We start from the raw sequence: 21,077 nt of genomic DNA, 5'->3' as shown, positions 1-21,077 counted from the left end.
ATGGGACAGTGAGCCTGTACATGCCCCTTCTGTGATATTATGTGCTTATGCTGTATTTTCCAGTTTAGAAATTAAAAGTACAGTATTACTTCAGCATTGCAATAGTGACCTATATTAATGGAAGCTATTTAGTTTCATGTTGTCTCTGAGAACTTAAAAAGCTTTTACTACATCCTTCTGTTTCCAGCGTTACCTCCAAACTCCTCCAATGAGGAACCATTTTTGACAGTTTTACAGCATTAAGTGTTTTGAAGAACTGATCTAATTTTTGCAAGCCTTGAGTGTGCTTCTCCTCCCCAGTGTAGAAATTTTCCTGTGCAATGAGCCCTTACTGGGTGCTGTTGAGAATACACTGGTTAATTATTCTTGGCCAGCTGTGTCCAGTCCCTGACACAGGGTTGGGAAGTAGGAATAGTTTGTCTTTTATTTCCTGCCTTCTGCCATGGCCCTTCTGTATGTGGGTGCACAGATTCACCTGCCCACATTAAACCAGTGGATTCTTACTGACACTCCCAGTAATAAAATTGTTGGCAAAAGGTTGAGGACAGGGTGTGGAGTTCCCATATGTAGGAGAGTGAATGAAAACTCATTCCTTTCACTGTTGTTCTTTCTGTTCTTTTTCCCCTGTGCACAGAGTGGTGTAAAACATCAGACATGGCCAACTTATTCCTTGAACAATGCTTAATGTTCCTTTTTGTTTGTGACACTACCTAGAATGCTTGGATTGGACTTCTGTTGTTACAGAACAAAATCCTTTATTAAAAGAGCTGCTTGCTTAGACTTTGAGTGAGTTGGAGGTATTGATTTTAGTACTTCAGATTATCTGGAGTCCCTCAATAAAAACTGTAACAAGGTGAACTTGATCAGTGTTTACAGTTCTTTATATTCATTAGTGGCCAGCTCCTCTCTTTCCCCACCCAGTTTAGGACAAGGCTTAAGATATCATATTTCACTGGAAATAATGTGCTGGCCAATAACTGAAGTTAAAGAATAGTTCAGGATCAGCCAAAGAGTAACAAACTTTTGTACTGGGTGGTGAATAGACATAATGCACAAATAGTGGATGGATATTCAGGAATTTGGGTCCAGATCAGCAGCTGGTGAGAATTAGCACAAATGTATTGGAATCACTGATGACTGTTATTCCAGCTGCTACTCCATCCTTGTAAAACTCCAGTTTTCAGGCAAATCCATGCCTGAAATTAGTATCTCAATTTCCTTCTCTGAGTATTGACACTTGCCAGTCTGCTTGTGTAATGGAGTCTTTAGAAATACACATTTTTTAAATGTGGATCGTGTAGTAAAGTGTGCAGTTGGGGAGATTTTAAATGTAATTACAGACATTAGGGTGAACACAGTTTTTTGTGGTTTATCCTGGGTTGTGAAGTTACAGTACTGAAAAGTACAGCACTCTGCAATCCTGACACAGATTTACCACAGGGGTACAAATTTATTTTTAAATAAATTATTGATTTACATAAAATGCTGTATTTTTTTTGAGGAAAAATCAGATCACTTAGAATATCAAAGCAATTTCTGAATAGTATTGTGCAAATAGAGTCATTTCCCCCCTCTTTTTTTTTTTTGTTTCTTTAAGCAGAGCCAGCTTGCGTTTGCAAATGTAGTGTGAAAGAGAAAAAATGTTGGCTGAGTTAAAATTCCTGTTGCTAAAGAATTTGTTTCTTTGAACATGCAGAATCTGCAGAGGGGAGCAATATAAGCAGACTGTCTTCCATTTCACTAGGCAATAATGCAAAATTCTGCTTAATAAACTCTCATAATTCTCCTATCTGCTGATTCTGTAAGGTTTGTGTTACTTTCTCAAAAATCTATAGATTAAGTTTATCCAGACTTCCCACTTAAACAAATCGTTGGAGCTTGAGATTGTCACAGAGCACTTCTGACCTTTAGACTAATATTTTCTTTTCTTCAAGCAGACATTGAACAGGATTATGTCCAAGTATCCTGCTGAGTTTAATCAGCTTCAAGCAGGATCAAATCACATTGGCTTTACATCACCCAGAGGGGTCTCTGTTATTTTGCAATTTTTAATTTACACTCCAGAGACACATATATCTTTAGAAATGAAGGTGGGTTGAGAGGTAAGGATTGTGTAGGAGTGATGTGGTGGTGGGAGTTGTGACCTTGCATTGCAGAGATCAAGGACATGGACCTTGTTCTATTTGCAGTGCTTGGTACCTGTGTGGTTTGTGTAAATTAAGGAATGTTACCTGTGATTCTACAGTGCTTGAGTGTCTTATCATTCATCTCCAGAATGGACACACTGAGAGACCACAGTCACAAATTCTGATTTTTTTTCCTTCCCTTGCCTTGGGCAGAAATTGTACAAGACCTGTCGGATGATGCAGGAGAGGATCATGGAATTGTTGGTGACAGTGGAGAATGAAGATGTGGTTGTTGAGCTAATACAAGTAAATGAAGATCTGAATAATGTCCTCCTGGGACATGAAAGGTAAGTGCAGGGCCTCTCTCCTCACATTTGGAATCCTACCTGAATAAATGCACTTATTGGAGAGATGCTCCCTATGCCTATTGTTGATCCTCTCCATGGAGACAGATTTTATCCTAAAATTCAGAAAAGAAATATGATTGCAAAAAGAGAAAATTATGTATTTGCTGCCTCCTAAACACCTCAGAAATGGTTCTGGAAAGTAGTTAGGAAGCATTAGAGTGGTATAAAGTGAGTTAACAGCATAGGTAGAAAATCAGATGGAGGCACACAAAAATAATTTGGAATTTGACATCCCTCTTTGGCACAGTCCAGTGAATTTGTCAACAGCTGCTACAAATCCTTTGGTGCTGGTGCTTATCTCTGTTAAGTGTCTGTGCTTCCAGAAAAGAATACTTGTCCTCCTTCCTAAACAATTTTGACAGCTTTACTGCAGGAATTGGCCATGGAGCAGCCTTCTGCCTCATTGCATGCTTAGGAGAGTCGCTTGCTGTTCTCAGCTGGATTGAAACATAGTGTTCTGCTTGTCTTACAGCAGAAAATGTTTCTTTCCTTCACACATGAAAGCACAGCAGTACTCCTGTTGACATCCTGGGTATTTTTGTCTGTTATGGCACTGGTAGCATGACTGGATGCTGGCAAAACTGAAATTAGTTTTCAACTTAAAATTCTAGTGGTGTTCCCCAAAATATCACGAGTTTACTTATGGAGAATGTTCTGATTTAATAGGAGATACCCTTCCCTAAGAAGCTGATCTCTTCCACAGCTAAACAGTGTCCTAGGAATCATTATTCATCATGCGCAATTGTTCTGTATTAAATTTAGCAAATTTGTAGAATTTAGTCATTTTTTCTGAGTGCTGCACTGAAAATATCACTAATTCTTCTGAGTGTCAGGCATAAACGTTGGGCATGTGGGCATCACAACAATGTTAAGTTTTCATTTACTCTTTAATCTTGTCTGCTGTAGTGTTGGTGGATTTTACAGCAGCTATCTGAAAGAACTGTGTGTTCACTTCTTTAGGAACCTTTAGGAGGTTTTTCCTTTTAATAAGCAAAAAAGGAATTTTATTCAGCTTTTGTGTAAATCCACTGAAGTCAGATGTGGGCTTACATTTTTGTTACAAGTGATGAATACTGTTGAGGCCAGGAATGTCAAGCTGTGAATAGGAGTTTGTGGATATAATTCAACAGATTCCTCACTAAAGATATGGTGATGGAAATTATTGATTTGGACAGAAAACTACTGTATTCTAGTAATGTAATGCTATGGTTTGTATGGTATAGGTCTTCCAAGTGCAGATCCATTGCACTTCAGAGTGGATAAGTATAAAAACGTATTTGGGTAATTTTCAGTTGCATAAGATTTGTTCTGTGGATTTCCCTCTGAACCATGAGGTGTCTAAAGGGCCAGCTGATTTCAGTGAGCTGCATCTGTTTCACACTGTGCCTGTTGTTGGAGGATGAGTCGTGCTGCATTTTCTGTTTCTGATTATTAATGTGGAATCCAAATTAAATCCAAAGCGATCTCAACTGTGCAACCAACAGCTCATGTGTGTAACAGTGCCTCCCTCTAGTGTCTCTGCAGCTTCTTGGTTCTTCCTGGATTTCAGATAAACACTTTCCACTCTATAGTTAGAAAGGTTTTTTTACTGCTGTTTCTTCGTGCATCTATACTCTGTACTAGGGATGCCCAGGAAAAATGACCCTGAATAGCCAATGCAGTTGGATAAACTGTCCATACATCTGTCCATGCAACTCAGGGCTCCTGGTGCTGAAACACAGTGACCTTGCAGATGCTCAATGTCACCTGTGTGTGTCTGCTCGGGACCCACAGTAGCACTGTTATCACTCCTAGAACATACATATTTGTGCAGGTAGATTTTTTTGTTTGTTTCCATTTCTAAAAAAAATATTGCAAAGGGCTTCTAGTGTGGTTTGTCCTGGGAGGGCATGAGGGAATGGCCAGAACTCTGAGGACAGGAGGCTTCCTGGGACTCAGCTGGAAGTGTTCTACTCAGAAGGAATTGGATTTGGCGCAGTGGATGTTCACAGTTACCTGCCTAGTGTGAACAGAGACAAACCACTCTCAGAAGAGCCTTGGTTTTGTTTAGGAACAAGCAGATGGCTGTCTCCAAACGTGGGGCCAGGAACAAACCAGCTGGTGTTGTTTGTAGGAGATACCAGGACCACAGCCCTGGAATGGGAGTCAGATCGCCCATAAAGCCAGGTGCCCCAGGGACAGCACCTGGAGTGCTTGTTTGATGCTTCTGGAGTCTTTTGAGAATCAAAAGTTGATTATAACTGGTTTCATATTCTTCTGAGGCACAGCACAGGAATGTGAGAATGAGCATTTAACTCTGCTCCTTCAACAGGTTCTCACGGAACAGAGTTCGTTTCCTGGAGAACCAGAGGATACAGCGGGAGCGGGAGGAGGTAATTAAGGATGAGCTCTTGAACTGCAGGACTGCAAACATTCTTTTTGCTCTTCCTCATGAAAAGCACACTTCTGATACATGCAAAATTTTATTCTCTAGTTGAGAAGTACAGGAGACAGCAGAGTGACACTACTCTTACTGATTTTTCTAAAGTCTCGCTTGCAGAATTTGATGCAAATTCATGTAACTAAAGTAGCAAATAATGTCAAATGTAAGAGGGAATCTTGGGCATGAAAAATGAGAGAGAGATTTATTCAAATGCTGATTTATTGCCTCTCCAGCTAAGCACAATGATCTGCCATGCAAAAAATGAGAAACCATAGGTTCTTTTCATTTGTTTCCTGTTAATGATCTAGAGACTGAAATACTGCTGTACTGTGAGAATTCACTTCTTCTATTGATTTTTTTCCTGAGTCAAAGCTTTTTCTGAATTGTGAATAATGGCTTGTAGCAAGTCTTTAATGACTGTCCTTTATTGATTGATAATTATGGTTGTTAATTATACTGCCCAAAGTAGTTTTGCACATGTTTCACCTTCTTGTAAGCCATAATTGTGCAGCCATCTGAGACTCAACATGAAAATGCATTGTGAATGCTGAAATACTGCTGACAATTATTTAAAAAAAAGTAGAAGATGGTCTTGTTTTCCTTGAAAAGCCACTATTACTACATTCTGGTTATGTAGGTGGATGGTTTTGCTTGATGGATCCACTGTTGGGTTAGCTAATAATTCAAATGGTGCAGTCTGTGCATTTTTATATTATTAAGCAGACTCTGACTTTAAAATGCATCATCTTTTGTTTATTTATTTTTCATCTGGTGTTACCAAACCTGTATGATTCAAGCATATGGTTTTATAAAACCTTTGTTTTATAACAAGGCCTTTGGCTGGCTATGTTTTTAATTCCAACACATTCACAGGAGAAAGGAAGGGAGCTCTTTTTTATGTCCTAGGAAACATTATTGTGGTTTTGATTTTTTTTCTGTCCAAAAAGGGACTGGAAAAAATCAATCTCCTAAGTACATATCAAATCTCATTAACACAATTAAGTAGCATGAAAGGAATTGTACAGGATTGATCAGAAAATCAATATAAAACCTGTATCTAAACATTCAGAATGTCTTTATAGAATTGAGTCTTTTCTGTCTTCTGTTTCAGAGTTGGTTTTCTTTATTTTTTGCAGTTGATCTTTTCTGAAATGCATATTTTTATTTCATTAGCTGCATTTCACACATACAGAGTCCAGATCTTCTCTTACACTTACTGATAATAAGATTTAAAAAGTTTATGTTCTGTGAAAACATCAAGTTGTTTAAAATTATGCAAGTTCCCTAAAAAAAAACGAAACACTGGGAAAAACCCCACATAACTTATTATTTTTCAAATGTTAAGATGTACAGGAAACAGCCATCTGCTCCCTCAAGTGATCTACTTGGCCTCTCCATAGATTCTCCATCTTCTGTGTCTGCAGTGGTGCAAAGGGACCCTGCAGTGTCTCCTTCAGGAGGTAAGTGGTGAAGGAAGTTCCCTTTCTCTCTGATTCCCTAAAACCCACAAGAGCTTAGTGGAGGAATCAAGAAGTTCCTTGTAAGAAAGATAAAAAAGATACTCCTTAACTTTAAAGATGTTCCTTAAGTTTTCTTAAAAGAAGAATTGATGTGTGTCCATAGGAATAAAATTGTAAAGTATTGCAAGGTTGCCTGTCATTTTTTTACAATAATCTTTCTCCCCTTATACTTAGATTTGAGCAATGTTTTCTACTGCAATGAGGCCTATAAAACACTCTGGTAGCTGCTTCTTCTGTAGACTTGGCAGGAAGAAACAGTTTTTTCAGGAGTGTTAGACTTGGCTTTAAGTACCCTGATTTACTATTTGCAGAAGCCCCCCCTTTACCTGCTTTAGGAAACTCCATATACTAAAGCTAAAGGTGTGAATGTCCCCCTGGGAATAAAACCCCAGATTTTCATTTTAGTCCTTTACAAATAGCAACCAGAGTTTTAAGTGGTATCTATCATGTAGAGCTCTGCTGATGCTCTAGGTACAGAGATAAATACTTTGGATCTAAGACTTTTCAGAGTGATTAAAACTTTGACTTTCATGTGATGAACAGCAATCCATTTCAGATGCTCTACAGGCCTTCCAAACAAAAAATTTACTCTTTTAGTGTTGAAAGTAGAAGTAGCTACTTTTGCATAATAATGTGTAAATTACCATTAATTATCACATTGAATTTCAGATGGCCTATCCGCACACCCTGAAGACAAAACCAGGTCTCATCCATCAATTTACCCACAGCTGGATGCAGCAACTCCTATAAAAGCTCATCAGTCCCTGTGAGTAGTCCCTTATCAAGGAATGGGAATGGATAACAGATCCTTAGGGGTATTAGTGCTCTGTAATTCATCTAATATAGGAATCTTTGAGGACACAGATTTACTTCTTTTACCTATTAGTCCAGTAAAGCAAGTGAAAATTCCTTCTGTGCTAGACATTGTTTGAGAGGGTTCAAAAATACACTTATGCCTGCATCACTGTTTTGTCATAGATGGACATAAATGTACCTGACTTTTGGCAGGGAAAGGGAGAAACATGAAACAGGTCAGGAGAAGAGTTCAGGACAGGGGAGGTGTCTTTATAATTAGTGTGCATGGGACACTGGTCCATCTGCCCATGCTGCTCTCAGTTGTGACACACAGGAAAGACAGACCAGCCAAAAAAATAATGGAACAATCAGAATAAACAGTTTTGATCGTTTCTTACTTATATTCATTGTATTGCTCTTTCCTAGATTTGCTGCTGAAGCACAAAACAATAGTTTAAGCAGCCCAGCTGGACACATATATAGGAATGTGAACACATACAGCAATGTGAGTAATACTTATGTTCGGGATGATCATTCTTGTCTAGCAGCTGTCAAATGAGAATTTCTGGATTTACCCCCACTGCAAAGATGCAAAGATCTCTTCTTTGGCCCTTCTCCATACCTCAGGGAATATTCTACTTGGTAACCAGGTCAACTTTCCTCCTTTGCTGCCACAGATCCTAATGTGGAATCTTGTTTCCTTGGGTCCAGCACAATTCCAGGGGAATTTGCAGAAAGCCCTTGCTCTATTATTTGTATTTAATTTGTTGCTATGCAAAGCAAGCTGAGTTCTCCTTCTGTTGCCATGATATTACTCTGGTGTACTTTCTATCACAAATAAGATATTAAAAACAAACATACAAAAAACCCCAAAACCTCAAAGCCCCCCCAAAAACACAGCCCAAAAAAAAATCACTTAAACCCCAAGGACAGTGCAGGACAAATGTCATGCTGCAGAGAAACACCCATGGCAGAAGGAGTGGAAAGAGCCTGAAGGGACTTTGAGGTAATGTTATGAAGGCAGTATGAAATAGAAAAGAAGCAGCTACCAAAAAACATGCACAGTCTTTATTTTAAACTGCAAATAAAAGCAGATGTTTGAATCTGTGTGGTGGAACAAGTCACACAGAAGTAAATTATACACATGTGCTGTATATATATATAGAACACTAAATGTTGCTTTGAAGGTTGTGTGGAGAATGAAGATTAATTGGGTTGCTAACTGTTGGCCTTGGAATTTTCCCTGCAGTAGTCAGGGAGTTTAAAGATAAGCCAGCAATTAATGTAAGTTAGGTCAAACCAGTCCTCATAGAACAATCTGTTTATGCATTGTTTTGCTTGATGTCCTCAGCTGACGAGTCTTTTAAGCCCAGTGCCTCTGAACCCAATAAATGTGCAGGCTGGACAGACTGTGCCATCAAATGGACCATCACCAGCAGGTAATAAATACTGCAAATCACCTCCTGCATGCTTCCTTTTCTTGTTAGAACTTAAGGCCTTTACATAATGGCTGTCAGTGACTAGGAACAGCAACATTGTCAAAGTCATATTGCACATGGATTCCACTACACATCTGTCCATTTTAGCATGTAAAGCAGCTCAATCCGTAGCAGATAATGTGCTACTTTCAGGAAGACACAAAAAATGTGTAGTAATCATGCTTTTCATTATAATTTAAATCTGGATATGTCTGTCTCTTTATTCTTCAGCTACATCAAAGAACAAGTCACAGTCACCTCATTACTATGAGATAATGGAATTCGATCCCTTGGCTCCCACTGAGTAAGTAACTTTTGAAATAGAATTTTAAATTCTGTGTTACCAAAGGCAAAATGGCTTTTTCTTCTGAGAGGAAAACCAGACCACTCTACTTAAGCTGAGTTAACTGACCAGCTGCATCATTGATGTACATACATTTTGTATTTTTCTTCAAATAATTCTGGCATAACCAATTAATGAATAAAATGTAGTGTGCTCATTAACTGGCATCTGCAAAAATGGAAGAGTAATGATCTATCAAAATTACTAAAGTCTTATCCAGTGATACAGAAAGGTGAAGGAAATATAGTTAGGGTCCTGCTGAAGGAAGCTGATTGAACTTCAGCACAGGTAGTTCTGGAAGAAGATAACCAAAGGAATTCCTGTTCATAGCAATTGTGTTTTTTAAAGGTTGTTTTTCTACTGCATATGAAAAAATCCTTAATTTAAATATAAACTACAAATGGGAATAGATGCTGTGTCACTCCAGAAGGCCAAAATAGTGAGACAGCAAACTAATACAAAACCTAAAATTTAAAAAAAATTAAATAAAAAATAAAACATAAAAAATAAATTAAAATAAAATGGCAGAACTCCCCTTTTGAACAGCAAATTGCAAAAAGAAAAAAAAATTGAGCTATCTGTACAAACCTTATTTCTAAGGAGCCACTGTATTTTGAGGTAGGGAAATCTCAACAAAGCTTCCATTGTTTTTTTTAATTAATGCAGTAATTGCACAGTGGTGTACTTGCCATTTGTGTTTTGCAGTTCTGTCCCCAATCTTGTTTGATCAAAAGTGACAGTATCCAAGGTTCCTCATTAAATGTACTATCAGATAATCAGAGCTGGGTTGGCTCTTTGTTTCCATGGAAACCTGGGCATCCTGCAAGGGAAGCTACACTGTAAACTTTGGGCAGGATTTCCCTGGAGCCGTTTGTCAAAATGAAATGTGTTGTAGCAGTCACCCTACTTCTCTTTCAGAGCTATTTATGAAGAAATTGATGTTGTGCTGAAGACAGAAGTTAAAAAGAACACAGACTGAAGGTGGAGGTGGAATCCTTTCCTGAACACTCTCTAGTGCTGGTCCTGTGCAGTGCTTAAGTGAATAACAGAAGAGGTTTTGCATTTTGACACAGTAATTAGTGTTGGAGTACTAAGCTGTGTGCAAGTAGAAGAGTTACTTGGCTCCACACCATGACAATTTGTCCTAAATGTTCAGCTGTGTGTTCTCTAAGGTCACTTGCATTGTTATTTTAAAGTATTTTGGGTGCCTGTAGAATGTGACTTCCAAATTTCACCTGTGAATGAAGACTTGACACCTGCCACTTGTAAAAAAAGACACATGACATTCACAGAAGCTGCAGAATCCAGTTTCTCTTTGGCCTCACCACTATGTTCATCTCCCTAGAAATCTATCAGGGCGTTTTGAGATATTTTTTCCCAAAAAATTAATCTGAAGTCTGAAGATGTGCAGTGTTACTTGCCTACATCCTTAATACAGATTTTCCTTTATTATTTTCTTCCTAAAAACCCACAGAATAGTTGGATTTTTGTCTTGGGAAGAACCTAAGCTGGGACACAAAGTGCTGTCATCAGTAATTAACAGAACAAGAAAAAACCTTGCTTGTTCCTATGTTGTTGTTGTTGCTTTTCTTTACAGAGTAAGTATTGGAGGGGGATCAATTGTTTCTTTCAATATTCCTGCCCTGCAGAGATTCTTCTGGTGAAGGAAAAATTAATTATCTACAATGCAGATGAGCAATAGTTACCCATTTACTTTAATTAAGTTGTTTAATCCTGTTAATAACCGTTTTATCTTTTAGTAAGTGCCTTATCTATTTTCATGCTGAATGTAAACTGTGCACTTTAACAGGTATAGTTCTCTGAATTTATAGCTGATACAAAATTTGAGAACTTAGTTCATGTTCATACCAGATAAGCTATTTTTTTGTGAAATAACTGCATTTTAAACATTCCTTATGTTAACTGTTTAAGGATAAGAAGTTCTCAGCTGCTTTTGCAATTTTTATAGCATACAGTTCCAAATAAAAGCAAATGCTTACTGAGAAAGTAAACTCTTATTGCTTCCAAGTGTTTCTCTATTTGTGTATTCCCTGAAATATAAATGTAGGTAGCATTGGAAGTATTTTAGTGTGAAACTGCCGTTTACTGCAGGACCATTAGAACAACTTCCTTCTATCCAAAACACAGCCTTGAAGGAATGTGGGAATTTTGTAAGTTGAGGTGAAAAGGTGAGTTGCTTTACTCTCTTTTTTCTTGCAAATTTGCAGTGGTCTGGACAGCAGCCTGAGAAAACAGCTGAAAATAGGATTGGAGGTGGATTGATTTTATTTTTTTCCCCTACAGCTGGGTTGTATTGGCAGAACCCCCACAGAGAAGGGTAACAAATCAAACTGGGCTGCTGCAGTGTAATCCATAATGGGCAATTGCTGACAGAACCTCTTCATGTTTAAACAAGCACAATGGTCACAGAGATGGAAGGGAATTGGCTAATTACCAAGGTTAATGCCTGTATTATAGAATGTGCTCAGTATCTGTGCAAATTTGGGCTTTCAAACTCAGGCAGAGAACCCACGTATTTATGGAACTGCCACTTGCCAGGGGATACTCTTTTTCTTCTAAAAAATGTGGCCAGAATAAAGCAATGGGTGGAGAACTGCCATAATCAGTTCAGCTTTCAGGAGGACAATGGACTAAAGACAACTGAGGTAAGAAGTTGGGCTTTTTTTTCCCCTAGCCTGGATTCAAAGATTTGTCTTGATGGTTTTTTTTTTCCTAAAGCATACTGGAATTATAAAGCTTGCTGCTATCTTCATACAGATATATTTCACTTGTGTGGGCTCCACATGTTCTGCTGATTAAAATGCATTAGAGAGATGAAAGAATGAAGTTTTCCATCTTTAGTATACAGTAAAGACCTGTATGTCATTCAAAATCTGTTTAACCAACACAAGTAATTGGTACAATAATGGATTTTAAAAGTAGCATCCATTTATTTTCAAAAAAGCAGTTTTTGAGTTACTGTATGCAAATATAGTTGAGACTTAAGTAACTAGAAATTATTTCTGAAGTACCATTGCCTTTTCAGAGTCCAAGCTAACCAACATCACCCTTACTTTGTTAGATCTTCTCTGCTGGAAGGCGTAGAGACGTGGCCCAGCAGAAATGATAGTGGCTGCTATTTTCTGTCTGAAAATGAGCAGGTTAGTTAAACTTGCTCTGCAACTTGCTCCTGGTTTGCAAGGCAGCGATGAAGTGTTATTAGACCTACTGCACGGATAATGTCCATAACTTCCATAAACACCACTTGCATGTTCTGCTGGGGAACAGTTCCCCAGGAGAGCTGCTGCACTGCTGGGCAGGCTCAGGCCAGCTCAGCCTGAATGGGCTGCTCTTGGTTTTTGAGGAGACACCTGTGCTGTTCATTCAGTGCAATTCAGAGCAGCTCTTACACCCTGCCCTGCGCTCAAAGCATGTCAGACACAAGCCAAGCTTGTTTCTTGTGGAGGTGCCCAGTGTAGAGCCCTCTGCAGAGCAAAGTGCACTCAGCAGCAGCACAGATACTTCCCATGAGTGGGACTCAACACAGAAATAAATGGTGTTTCCAAATGGAAACCATCCCACAGATCTGATATGCTTACACTTAAATTACTGTTCTCATGATAATAGCTTTAGAGCAGTCTGCTCTTACCAAATGAACTACTGATTCAGTAATAACATGAGAGTGCCTCACCTCCTGAATCATCTTCCCCTCCTGTGCCAGGGAGGCTTACACAGAAATAACAGTCTAACTGTTTAGTTATAAGATTACCTTAATTTATCATCTGGGTTTACCTTTTTCTAAATTAACTTAACATGGAAGTTATTTTCCGGAGCCAGCAATGGAATTTTAGATGCTTTATCAACTGATTTTTTTCTTCTGTATTTAAAAGATGATCTTCATTTACACGTTGGTTTAAAAATTTGCCTTGTGGTATTCAAATAAAAAGATGGCCTGAGAAAACCCTCTCTACTTCAAGAACAGTGTGTTCCCTTCCACTGTCTGATGAACAAACACTGTCCATAAGAAATGGAGATACATTAAGTTGGTTTCCAAAAAAAATATATATATATACATATACTTTAATAACAGGATGTGCCCATGGAGGTTTAATAACATAATTTCATACTGCACAGTACTCCTGCAGTTTTTTCTTCCAAGGAAGAATGACATCAAAACTGGCACTCAGATGTAGCAGAAGTCAGATTTTGTAGAGAAGGCCTGTTACTGATACCCAGGAAGTGGCAACTTCTGTCCTTCCTTTGCTTCAAAGAAGGTGTAAGAGAGAGTGATCAAATCAACTTTAGCCATTTTAGGGTCCTCTGCAAACTCTGGGTCAATGTAGAAAAAGACAGGCATGTCCACTTCCTCCTGAGGATTTAGCCTCTGTTCTTCAAAACAAAAACACTGCAGGTGGGAGGAAAAAAAATTCCACAATTAGACAACAATAGTGATGACAAATTTTATCTCTGCCAACATGAGAGAAATCTTAATGGTTTCAAATAAACTCTCATTCCCTTTACACCCCTAAAATCCTGGGAAGGATCAATAAGATGAGCAACAAGATAGCAATTTTGTTAGTGTGGTGATATAGGAAAAAAATATATTAGCTTTTAATGAAGTGTGTAAAGGTGTCAAGGGGCCAGGCCAGCTCACATCATTCTGCCTGCCCTCAGAGTGGTGATAACAACAGATTTTGGAGCCACTCTGATGGGATGAGCAGCTTGGTGTGAGGGCAGTAAAGCTAAGAATGAATTGATGCATTTTATCATTTGGAAAAAAAATGGTGTTTTCTTAAAATGCTGGCATATGAACAATGTTGTCCAGGATTAAAATGCAATTTATGGGTAAACATTTTCTTTTATGTAAAGGAAAATGCAATCTTTGCTTTGTTCACACTTACTTGTATTTTATTGAAATACTGTCCTGCTTCAAAGGGGACAACGTTGTAGGTGGAGATTCCAATTATTGGTTTGTCAGTAGGATTTTTTGCTTTATAAAATGCCAGTGCAGTCTCTCCTGGTACCACCTGTATAACATAATTGTACAGTGATTTTCTTTTTTTTTTTTTAATTCACTGCAGCCCTCCACCCCTCAAACCAAGTTATTTAGACTTTATCTAGAATTAATTTCCTCTATTACTGTTTCAATTTGGTTATTTCACAAATATTTTTGATTACATGCAATTCACCTATATTCAAAATTAAAGGTTTCAATGTATTTTATTTCAATGTATTTCAATGTGTAAAGGTTTCTGTGTATTTTTAATTTTACCCATTTTGCCTGGGTCTTCTATTATCCTCAGCAGTTCAACAGCACACAGAGCATTTTTAATATGCTGATTTAGATATGGTGTGCATTTAATTTCTGAGGTTATTCTTTCAGTACTGGACTCAGAAACTATTACGAAGCACAACTCCTTATTTTGAGAACTAATTTGAAACAGAAAAGTTAATTTGTGATTTTTTTAAATAGTAAGAAAAAGTTCCTATAAGGACAGGGCAATAGGAGAAACAGTACAGATTTAGATATACTGTTATACTGTATATTTTTAAGTGTATATATATATATATATACATACAGACGTTTGTGGTGTATGTACAATGTGCATGTGATGTATATACCATAAGGTATATACATAACTATAGTTTCAATAACTTTTGATAGTTTAATGGGGTGGCAGAGGGACAGTAAATGTCCTGTAAAAAGGACATTGCCATGCTGGAGCATGTCCAGCAAAGGGCAACAAAGCTGGTGGAAGTTCTAGAGAACACGTCTGGGGTTGTTCAGTCTCAAAGCAGAGGAGGCTCAAGTGGAACATGAGTGCTCTCTGGAACTACTGCCAACAGGAGCTGGGGATCAGCCCCTCTGCCCTGCCTGCGCTGAGAGCACCGAGGAAACGGCCTTGGGATGAGACAGAGGAGACTGCCATTAGATATTAGAAACATTTTCCACTGTTGGTGTAATCAGCTTTGGAAAGGGCTGCCCAGCGAGGTGGTGGAGTGCCCATCCCTCGAGGTGCTCAAGGGGATCCGGACCTGCTGTGGGTGCTGTTTTGTGGCTGCAGTGACCCTGAAGGCCTCTCCCAGCCGTGACCGCGGCTCCGCGCGGGGGGAAGGCGGCGACTCACGTAGATCTCGCTCTGCTGCGGTTTGAAGTTCCACTGGATGCTGGCGTGCGTGTCGGCGTTGAACGTGACCCTGATGAGCCGGTCCCGCACGGGCTCCATGCGCTCGATCTGCTCCGCGCCGCGCCCCGTGCCCGCCGTCCCGCCGAGCCCCGTGGCCTGTCAGGGAAGGGCAGTGAGGGCCCCGCGCCCGCGGAACCGGCGCCGGCCGCGGGTCCCCCGTACCTGGCAGTAGAGGCGGTAGAGCGGCACGGCCGCGTACGACAGCCCCACCATGCCCACGGCCGCCGCCGCGATGTAGCCCACGGCCGAGCGGTTCCGGCGGCGCCACTCCTCCTCCTGCTGCCGGGTGAAGGGGTTGGAGCCCCGCACGCCGCGGGCCCCGCAGAGCCCGGGCCGCGGCAGGGCCCCGAGCCGCAGCCCGCGGGCACAGCGCGCCCAGCCCCGCCCGCACAGCGCCATGGCCGCAGCGCGAGGGCTTCCGGGACGGGCGGCCGGGGAACGGGGAGGGAATAGGGCGGGACGGGGGTGGGAACAGGGCAGGAGAAGAGGAGGAGAAAGAGGGAAAGTAGAGGGCGGGCCGAGCCGCCATCGCATCCTTGCGCTCTGCGCCCCCTCAGTGCGCATTGAGTGAGGGGGTCCCGGCGGAGCCGCCCCCTCCTCGCCCGGCAGCGGGACGGCTCGGGCGCAGGTTGTGTACGAGGTAACTGGAGTAGCCCACAGGCCGGCGGGGTTCCGCGGCTCCGGTCCCGCACCGGGTGGGCTGTGCTGGACGGGAGTGGCACCGAAAGACCACCGGGAGCGGCGGTGGTCCGCAGGTACACCCTCCGGAGGTGCCTGGTACCGCAGGGGTCACCCGGCTCCCGCAGGTATCTGGGTGTCCCTCAGGTGGCTCCGCGCTGGGTGCGGGGCTGCTCCGGGTGGTCCTTCCGGGCCCTGCAGTTTCTCCCCTTTTGTAGACACTTAAAGCTCGTTATTTTGTTTGTTCCTTTTTTTTTTTTTTTTTTTTTTTCCCCTCCGGTGCTCTGCTTCTCGTTATTTTCATTTCTAGGGATTTGGTTTTGTTCAGGCAGAGATACTGACATGCTGCAAAGGTAGCGAGCGCTGTTAGTAAACAGCAGTAACCTGAGGACGGGCAAAGTGGGGCAAGTTCACAAACAATAGTTTTTCACACGCACTGTAATAAACTTTGCTGTAGCATTACTTGTATTTACTGCTTTAGAGCTATGTACCTCTTCTGTGGTGGTTCCAGTAAGGTGAATTACACAAAGACTGGCAGCTCCTGGTACTTCATTTTCCATGTTGAATAAGAGAATGATACAGTGTAGCCATACTGTGTTATTTCCCCTGTCTTCAGATGACTTTTTGGCTCTTCAGTGAGCAAAACCTGAAAATGTTTACTGCAGGAGCATTTGTGGCATTCCAGCGTGGATTTAACATCTTTTTCACACAAGAAGTACAGACATGCAGGAATTGGAGTGGTTTTGTGGAGGCTCACACTGCACCTGGGGGTTCTGCTGTATCTTGGCCAGGGTCTGTGGGGTGACACTGGTGCCAGGAGCACCTGAACTGGCTTTGCTTTGTGTTGGGAAAGTTCCTTGCCCCTCTTGTTTTGGAAATAATTCCTGTTCTGGGTTGTGGCATGTGAGGGTTCAGCCGTGCACTGCACAAGGTCAGGAAGATTTGCTGCTGCTGATACAAACAGATATTTTTTGCATTAATGCTTTCTTAGCAGTTTCTGAAATGATTGTAGTTCAGTACATCCGGGGTTGTGTTTCCTGTCAACCTGTTGTATGTAGTAATAAAAATACAGTGTGAATTTCTGGAGGCTTTTGCTACATTAGTGGTATGTAAACCCATTTTTGTGTGTTTTGGCCTGTTCCATGTACTTCATGTGAGAAGTTCAGAGACACTAAATACCAGAGAGTAAGTAAAAAAAAAACATGAGAAAACAAGACACACAAAACACCATTCCCTTTCCAAGTAACTTTAAATTAAAAAAAAAAAAAAAAGAATTGTCGTTGCCTTTAGCACTTATGTTGCATAATCCTAGAATTGTAATCTGTTTTTTTCCTATTTTAGAAGATTTTGATCCTGGGTAGGAGCCTGTTCTTCACATGTCAGAACTCTTCCTTTGAACTTTTACTTTAGTGGTGCTTCTAAGAAGATGTCCAGTGCAGATCCCCTCACAAATACAGAGAAGGAGTAAGTACTTTTTTTCCCTAGATGCAGAAATACAATTGATGGATTATAATGTTAAAATTTTTGCCATGTCATTAGTCTTGATGAAGACTTAAAGAAAAATAACTTGCATATTAAAGCAGTCTGCAGTAACACTGTAGGAAAGTTGACACCAACACCAGTGAATTTACACTTTAAGGGAGGAATTGTCCCTTAAGCTTTTCATTAATTTAATCTGCACTTGGTTAGGACTAGTTTTGTAGAGATAAAATCCTGCATAGAGATTTCTTAATCTGTTGCTTCTGAACTATGAAAACATACTTGCATATAGTAGATAACATCTGGGGTACCTGCAGTAGCATAAGACTGGGGGTTTTGTATTACAGTGCATTAGTTTTTCAGAATACTCTGTCTCTACACCTTTAATATTTTATATGTAGTACTTAGGAACCATCATATTTTTACCAGTGTCACAGGATATAAAAAAATATGTTCATTCTAAGAAACGTAGTCTTATCCACTTAAGAGTTGGATCACATTCTAAATGTCAAACATGGATTCAGTCATGATTAAAAAGTGTAACTCCACACCCTCTCCAAACTGCCAAATAACCATGCCAATGCTGTCATCAAAAGCAGAATTAAAACCAGGCACAGGCAGCTCTTGCTGGACTTAACCATGTTTGTTGTACTTGTGCAATAGAATCCAACAAAGAGTATTCAGAAGAATAATGAAAATTTAACATAGATTTAGAATTATGCCACCTCTTAAATAACTTGATTGGTTAGAAAAGAAAAACCACAGAACATTAAAAAAGCTAACTTGCTTTTTACTGCGACCTGGAGAAGGCAAAACCCTGCTTGTCTGATGGAAATTCAGGGTATGTCATCACAAAGATACATCTTTCAGACAGCTGTGGCTTGCTAGAGTCATGTGAAAGATGAGTAGTTTGCATGAGTAGTTCTTAGCTCACTGTATTCCAAAGGTGATTTTTCACATTAGAGATGAACAGGAAAGGCACCTAAAACTGCACTTCAGCTGCATGCTGATGGCAGGCTGTAATTTTCTGTACTTTATTTCTTGTAGGAGATGATGCTTCCCAGAATGGACTTGGTTATATGTTAACTGAGGTTTACCTGAACTTTAAATCATACCTTTCTTCTCTGTGCAGGGGCTTAGCCTCAAACCATTCATCCTTCTCCAAAATTACAATGTTGCCCAAGCTTTTTTTAGGCTTAACAGTTGCTGTATAATGACTTATGTTTTCTTTTAAACTTTATAGCCTAATCAGCAGAATGTATTTTGAATAATGAGTGGGTTTGGATGGATCACATCGAGTGCTCATCCATGCTGTATGATACAGCATTCCTTTACCCATGGTCCTTAAAATCTGAATTTGAGGTTGGTGAAGCTGAAAAGCTACAGTACTATAATGGATTTGTATAGGATTTTTGTGGAAGGCCTTTGGTTTATTCATAACAAAAAAGATGTTGTGAATCAAACTTCCAAAGATTCTGCAGATCTTTTTGTCATCTTCTAAATTATCATGTAATCCATTTCAGTTGCTAAAGCATTGCAAAACTTCCTTTGGGAAAAACAAGTTGTAATTACAAATGTTGCCAGAATGGAATAGTTTCCCAGCTGCTTGGAAATTAATCTTATTTAACAACAAATAACAACTCTTGAAGATTTAGTCTTACTTATTTATACTAAATTTCATGGGGTTTTGAGTTACAATTTTCCTAGATCTTTCTGGAAGTAAAAAGTCATTTGTGTTCCTCTGAGCGCGTTCTTGAAAGGCAGAGCACCTGCAAGAGAAGCAGTAATGCTGTCATTCATTAAAAGCAGCACAGCAACAGAATTTGAAGGTAAAGAGGGATAGAAGCCTTGGGGATGAGTTCAGGAAGCTGAACAAAGCACAGTTTACTTGGAAGGAGTGGAGGAACAATCTTCTCAACAAGTCATGTATTACTGGTAATAACTCTAATGAGATGAGAGCAATAAGGGTAATACTACTTTATATCTGCTTAAATTGTGTAGAAGTTTGTCATGTCTGGTTTAATCAAAATAACTTTTTCCTCTTTAACAAGGAAATTGGAGAGCCTTGAGCAAAAGGTGGATTTCTGTAGCAGAAAATGTGACACTGGTTAGTCTGAGTGATGTATTTTGACAGATGCTCCTGATATTGATGCCACAAATTGAACTCCACTGGTGTTAAGTACAGAGGTTGTTTTATTGGAGAAAATCTATTGGTACTTTATCTTCTGTAACCTTGCCTAGAGCAAATCTAATTGATATGAGGCTTAAAATATCAGTGGCTTTTCTGTAATGCTGGTAACAGCAGCAGAGTGAGCTGACTGAGGAAATGCTGCAAAGGGGCAAATTCTAATCTCTGGATGGATGTGGTCACTGTGCCAGTGGGCCTTCTCACTATTTGGGAACTAGGAAGGCTGCTTTATTGTTCCCATTTCCATCTCTGATCTGCTCCTTAATCTGTGGTGGGTCACTCTGCCCCTTCTTTGTGTGCATTGCAGGCTTTCAGGACTGACCACTCTCTATGAACACTGTTCAGATGTTGTCTCTCAGCAAAGGGATCCTTTCCCTAGAAGGATTATTTGCTAATGAAACCACAGTCACTGCAGCTTTAAAAAAAAAAAAAAAAAGATGCCTGAGATAAGCTTTTGCATTCCTGGCATAGCCGAGCCCTCCTGCTGCACCTCCAGACCTGACAGATGCTGTCTGATCAGAGGGTTGCTCCTGGCTAGAGAGGATTCACCTTTCTACTTAAAGCCCTCAGTGAACACAGGGTAGTAGGCTTTCATTTCAAGCTGAAGTCTTGTTATGATCTTTGGAGAGAGGGGGAGTAGTAGGGGTACTTCTGAGGCAAGCCTGGAAGGAAACATTCATTAACCAAACTGGTGTCAATGCTCAGAATTTCTGAAAATGTGCATCTCTCTGCAAGACCAAGTCTCCTATCACAGGATCTGACCTCTGGGAAAGGGGTGATACATTTGACTTCTTAAACTACATTATCCCCAGTGTAATGACATAAATTTGACAGTTTTGTCATCAAAGTACATGTCAGCTTACATTTCTAGAGAAAATAAATAACCCAAGTTCTGTGTGGACTTTTGACTGCTGTGTCTTGAAAGTCTAAAAATCAAGTTAGATCACGGAACAAGCCAGTCCCATGATTGAGAATGAAAAGTAATAGCATAATGGCATTTGTTTCATTAGTACTCCCAGTCTGCTTTGTTGGCTTTCCATTTTGTGTGGCTGTGCATAATGCAGTCTGCTAGGAAGATTGCTTTAGAAAGGTCATGAGTTACTGCTTCTGACCTTGTTTGCAGGGAGCATGTAAATAAATTATTAGAAGAACAGGAGGAAATAAGTTGCTTTTAATCATTGCATTTGCCTTTGGCTGCTGGGTCTGGGTTGCTTAATCACAGTGGAGTAAATTTTCCCCTTTGCATTTATCAGTCTTTAAAGTTGCTCTAAATGGCCATTTCAAAGAGAAAAAGTAAGCATTACCTCTCTAGGTGAATTAGTGCATGTGACGCAGAGGCTTTCAGAGAAGATTAAGTAGGCAGAACGTTCAGCTGGAGCTCTGTGTTTGGGTTTTTTAGTTGTTAGCAGAAATCATCCTGCTCACAACCTTTATCCGGCTGAACTGGGAACCT

At 40.2% G+C, this 21,077-nt stretch overlaps 3 protein-coding genes across 9 annotated transcripts in view; 2 read left to right on the top strand and 1 right to left on the bottom strand.

Moving 5' to 3' along the window:
• Positions 1-11,103, top strand: part of TOM1L1 (target of myb1 like 1 membrane trafficking protein) — a 44,703-nt gene extending 33,600 nt beyond the window's left edge. For all 3 annotated transcript variants that reach the window (XM_064395760.1, XM_064395758.1, XM_064395759.1), the window contains 8 exons: positions 2,340-2,473; positions 4,845-4,905; positions 6,301-6,415; positions 7,145-7,241; positions 7,697-7,775; positions 8,622-8,709; positions 8,980-9,052; positions 10,010-11,103. In XM_064395760.1, the coding sequence (XP_064251830.1) occupies positions 2,340-2,473; positions 4,845-4,905; positions 6,301-6,415; positions 7,145-7,241; positions 7,697-7,775; positions 8,622-8,709; positions 8,980-9,052; positions 10,010-10,070 (708 nt within the window). In that variant the 3' untranslated portion in view covers positions 10,071-11,103. The remainder of the gene's footprint in view (positions 1-2,339; positions 2,474-4,844; positions 4,906-6,300; positions 6,416-7,144; positions 7,242-7,696; positions 7,776-8,621; positions 8,710-8,979; positions 9,053-10,009) is intronic.
• Positions 11,104-13,153: 2,050 nt separating this feature from the next.
• Positions 13,154-15,808, bottom strand: LOC135284331 (cytochrome c oxidase assembly protein COX11, mitochondrial). Its single transcript, XM_064395761.1, is given in 5 exon segments — positions 13,154-13,496; positions 13,993-14,118; positions 15,220-15,375; positions 15,442-15,712; positions 15,714-15,808. Coding segments are annotated over 5 exon segments (831 nt in total). The 3' UTR covers positions 13,154-13,313.
• The window catches only part of STXBP4 (syntaxin binding protein 4), a 66,708-nt gene continuing 61,416 nt past the window's right edge, over positions 15,786-21,077 (top strand). Inside the window, exons 1-2 of one of the 5 annotated variants that reach the window (XM_064395751.1) lie at positions 15,786-15,919; positions 17,299-17,421. In XM_064395751.1, coding sequence (XP_064251821.1) covers positions 17,384-17,421 — 38 coding nt within the window. In that variant the 5' untranslated portion in view covers positions 15,786-15,919; positions 17,299-17,383. Of the gene's footprint in view, positions 16,086-16,227; positions 17,143-17,298; positions 17,422-21,077 lie in introns of those variants that run through there. The other 4 variants (XM_064395750.1, XM_064395752.1, XM_064395754.1 and 1 more) reach the window with 4 other exon arrangements.

This window comes from Passer domesticus, chromosome 20 (assembly GCF_036417665.1).
Source record: "Passer domesticus isolate bPasDom1 chromosome 20, bPasDom1.hap1, whole genome shotgun sequence".
NCBI lineage: Eukaryota > Metazoa > Chordata > Aves > Passeriformes > Passeridae > Passer > Passer domesticus.
This window is presented reverse-complemented; position numbering and strand designations above follow the sequence as displayed.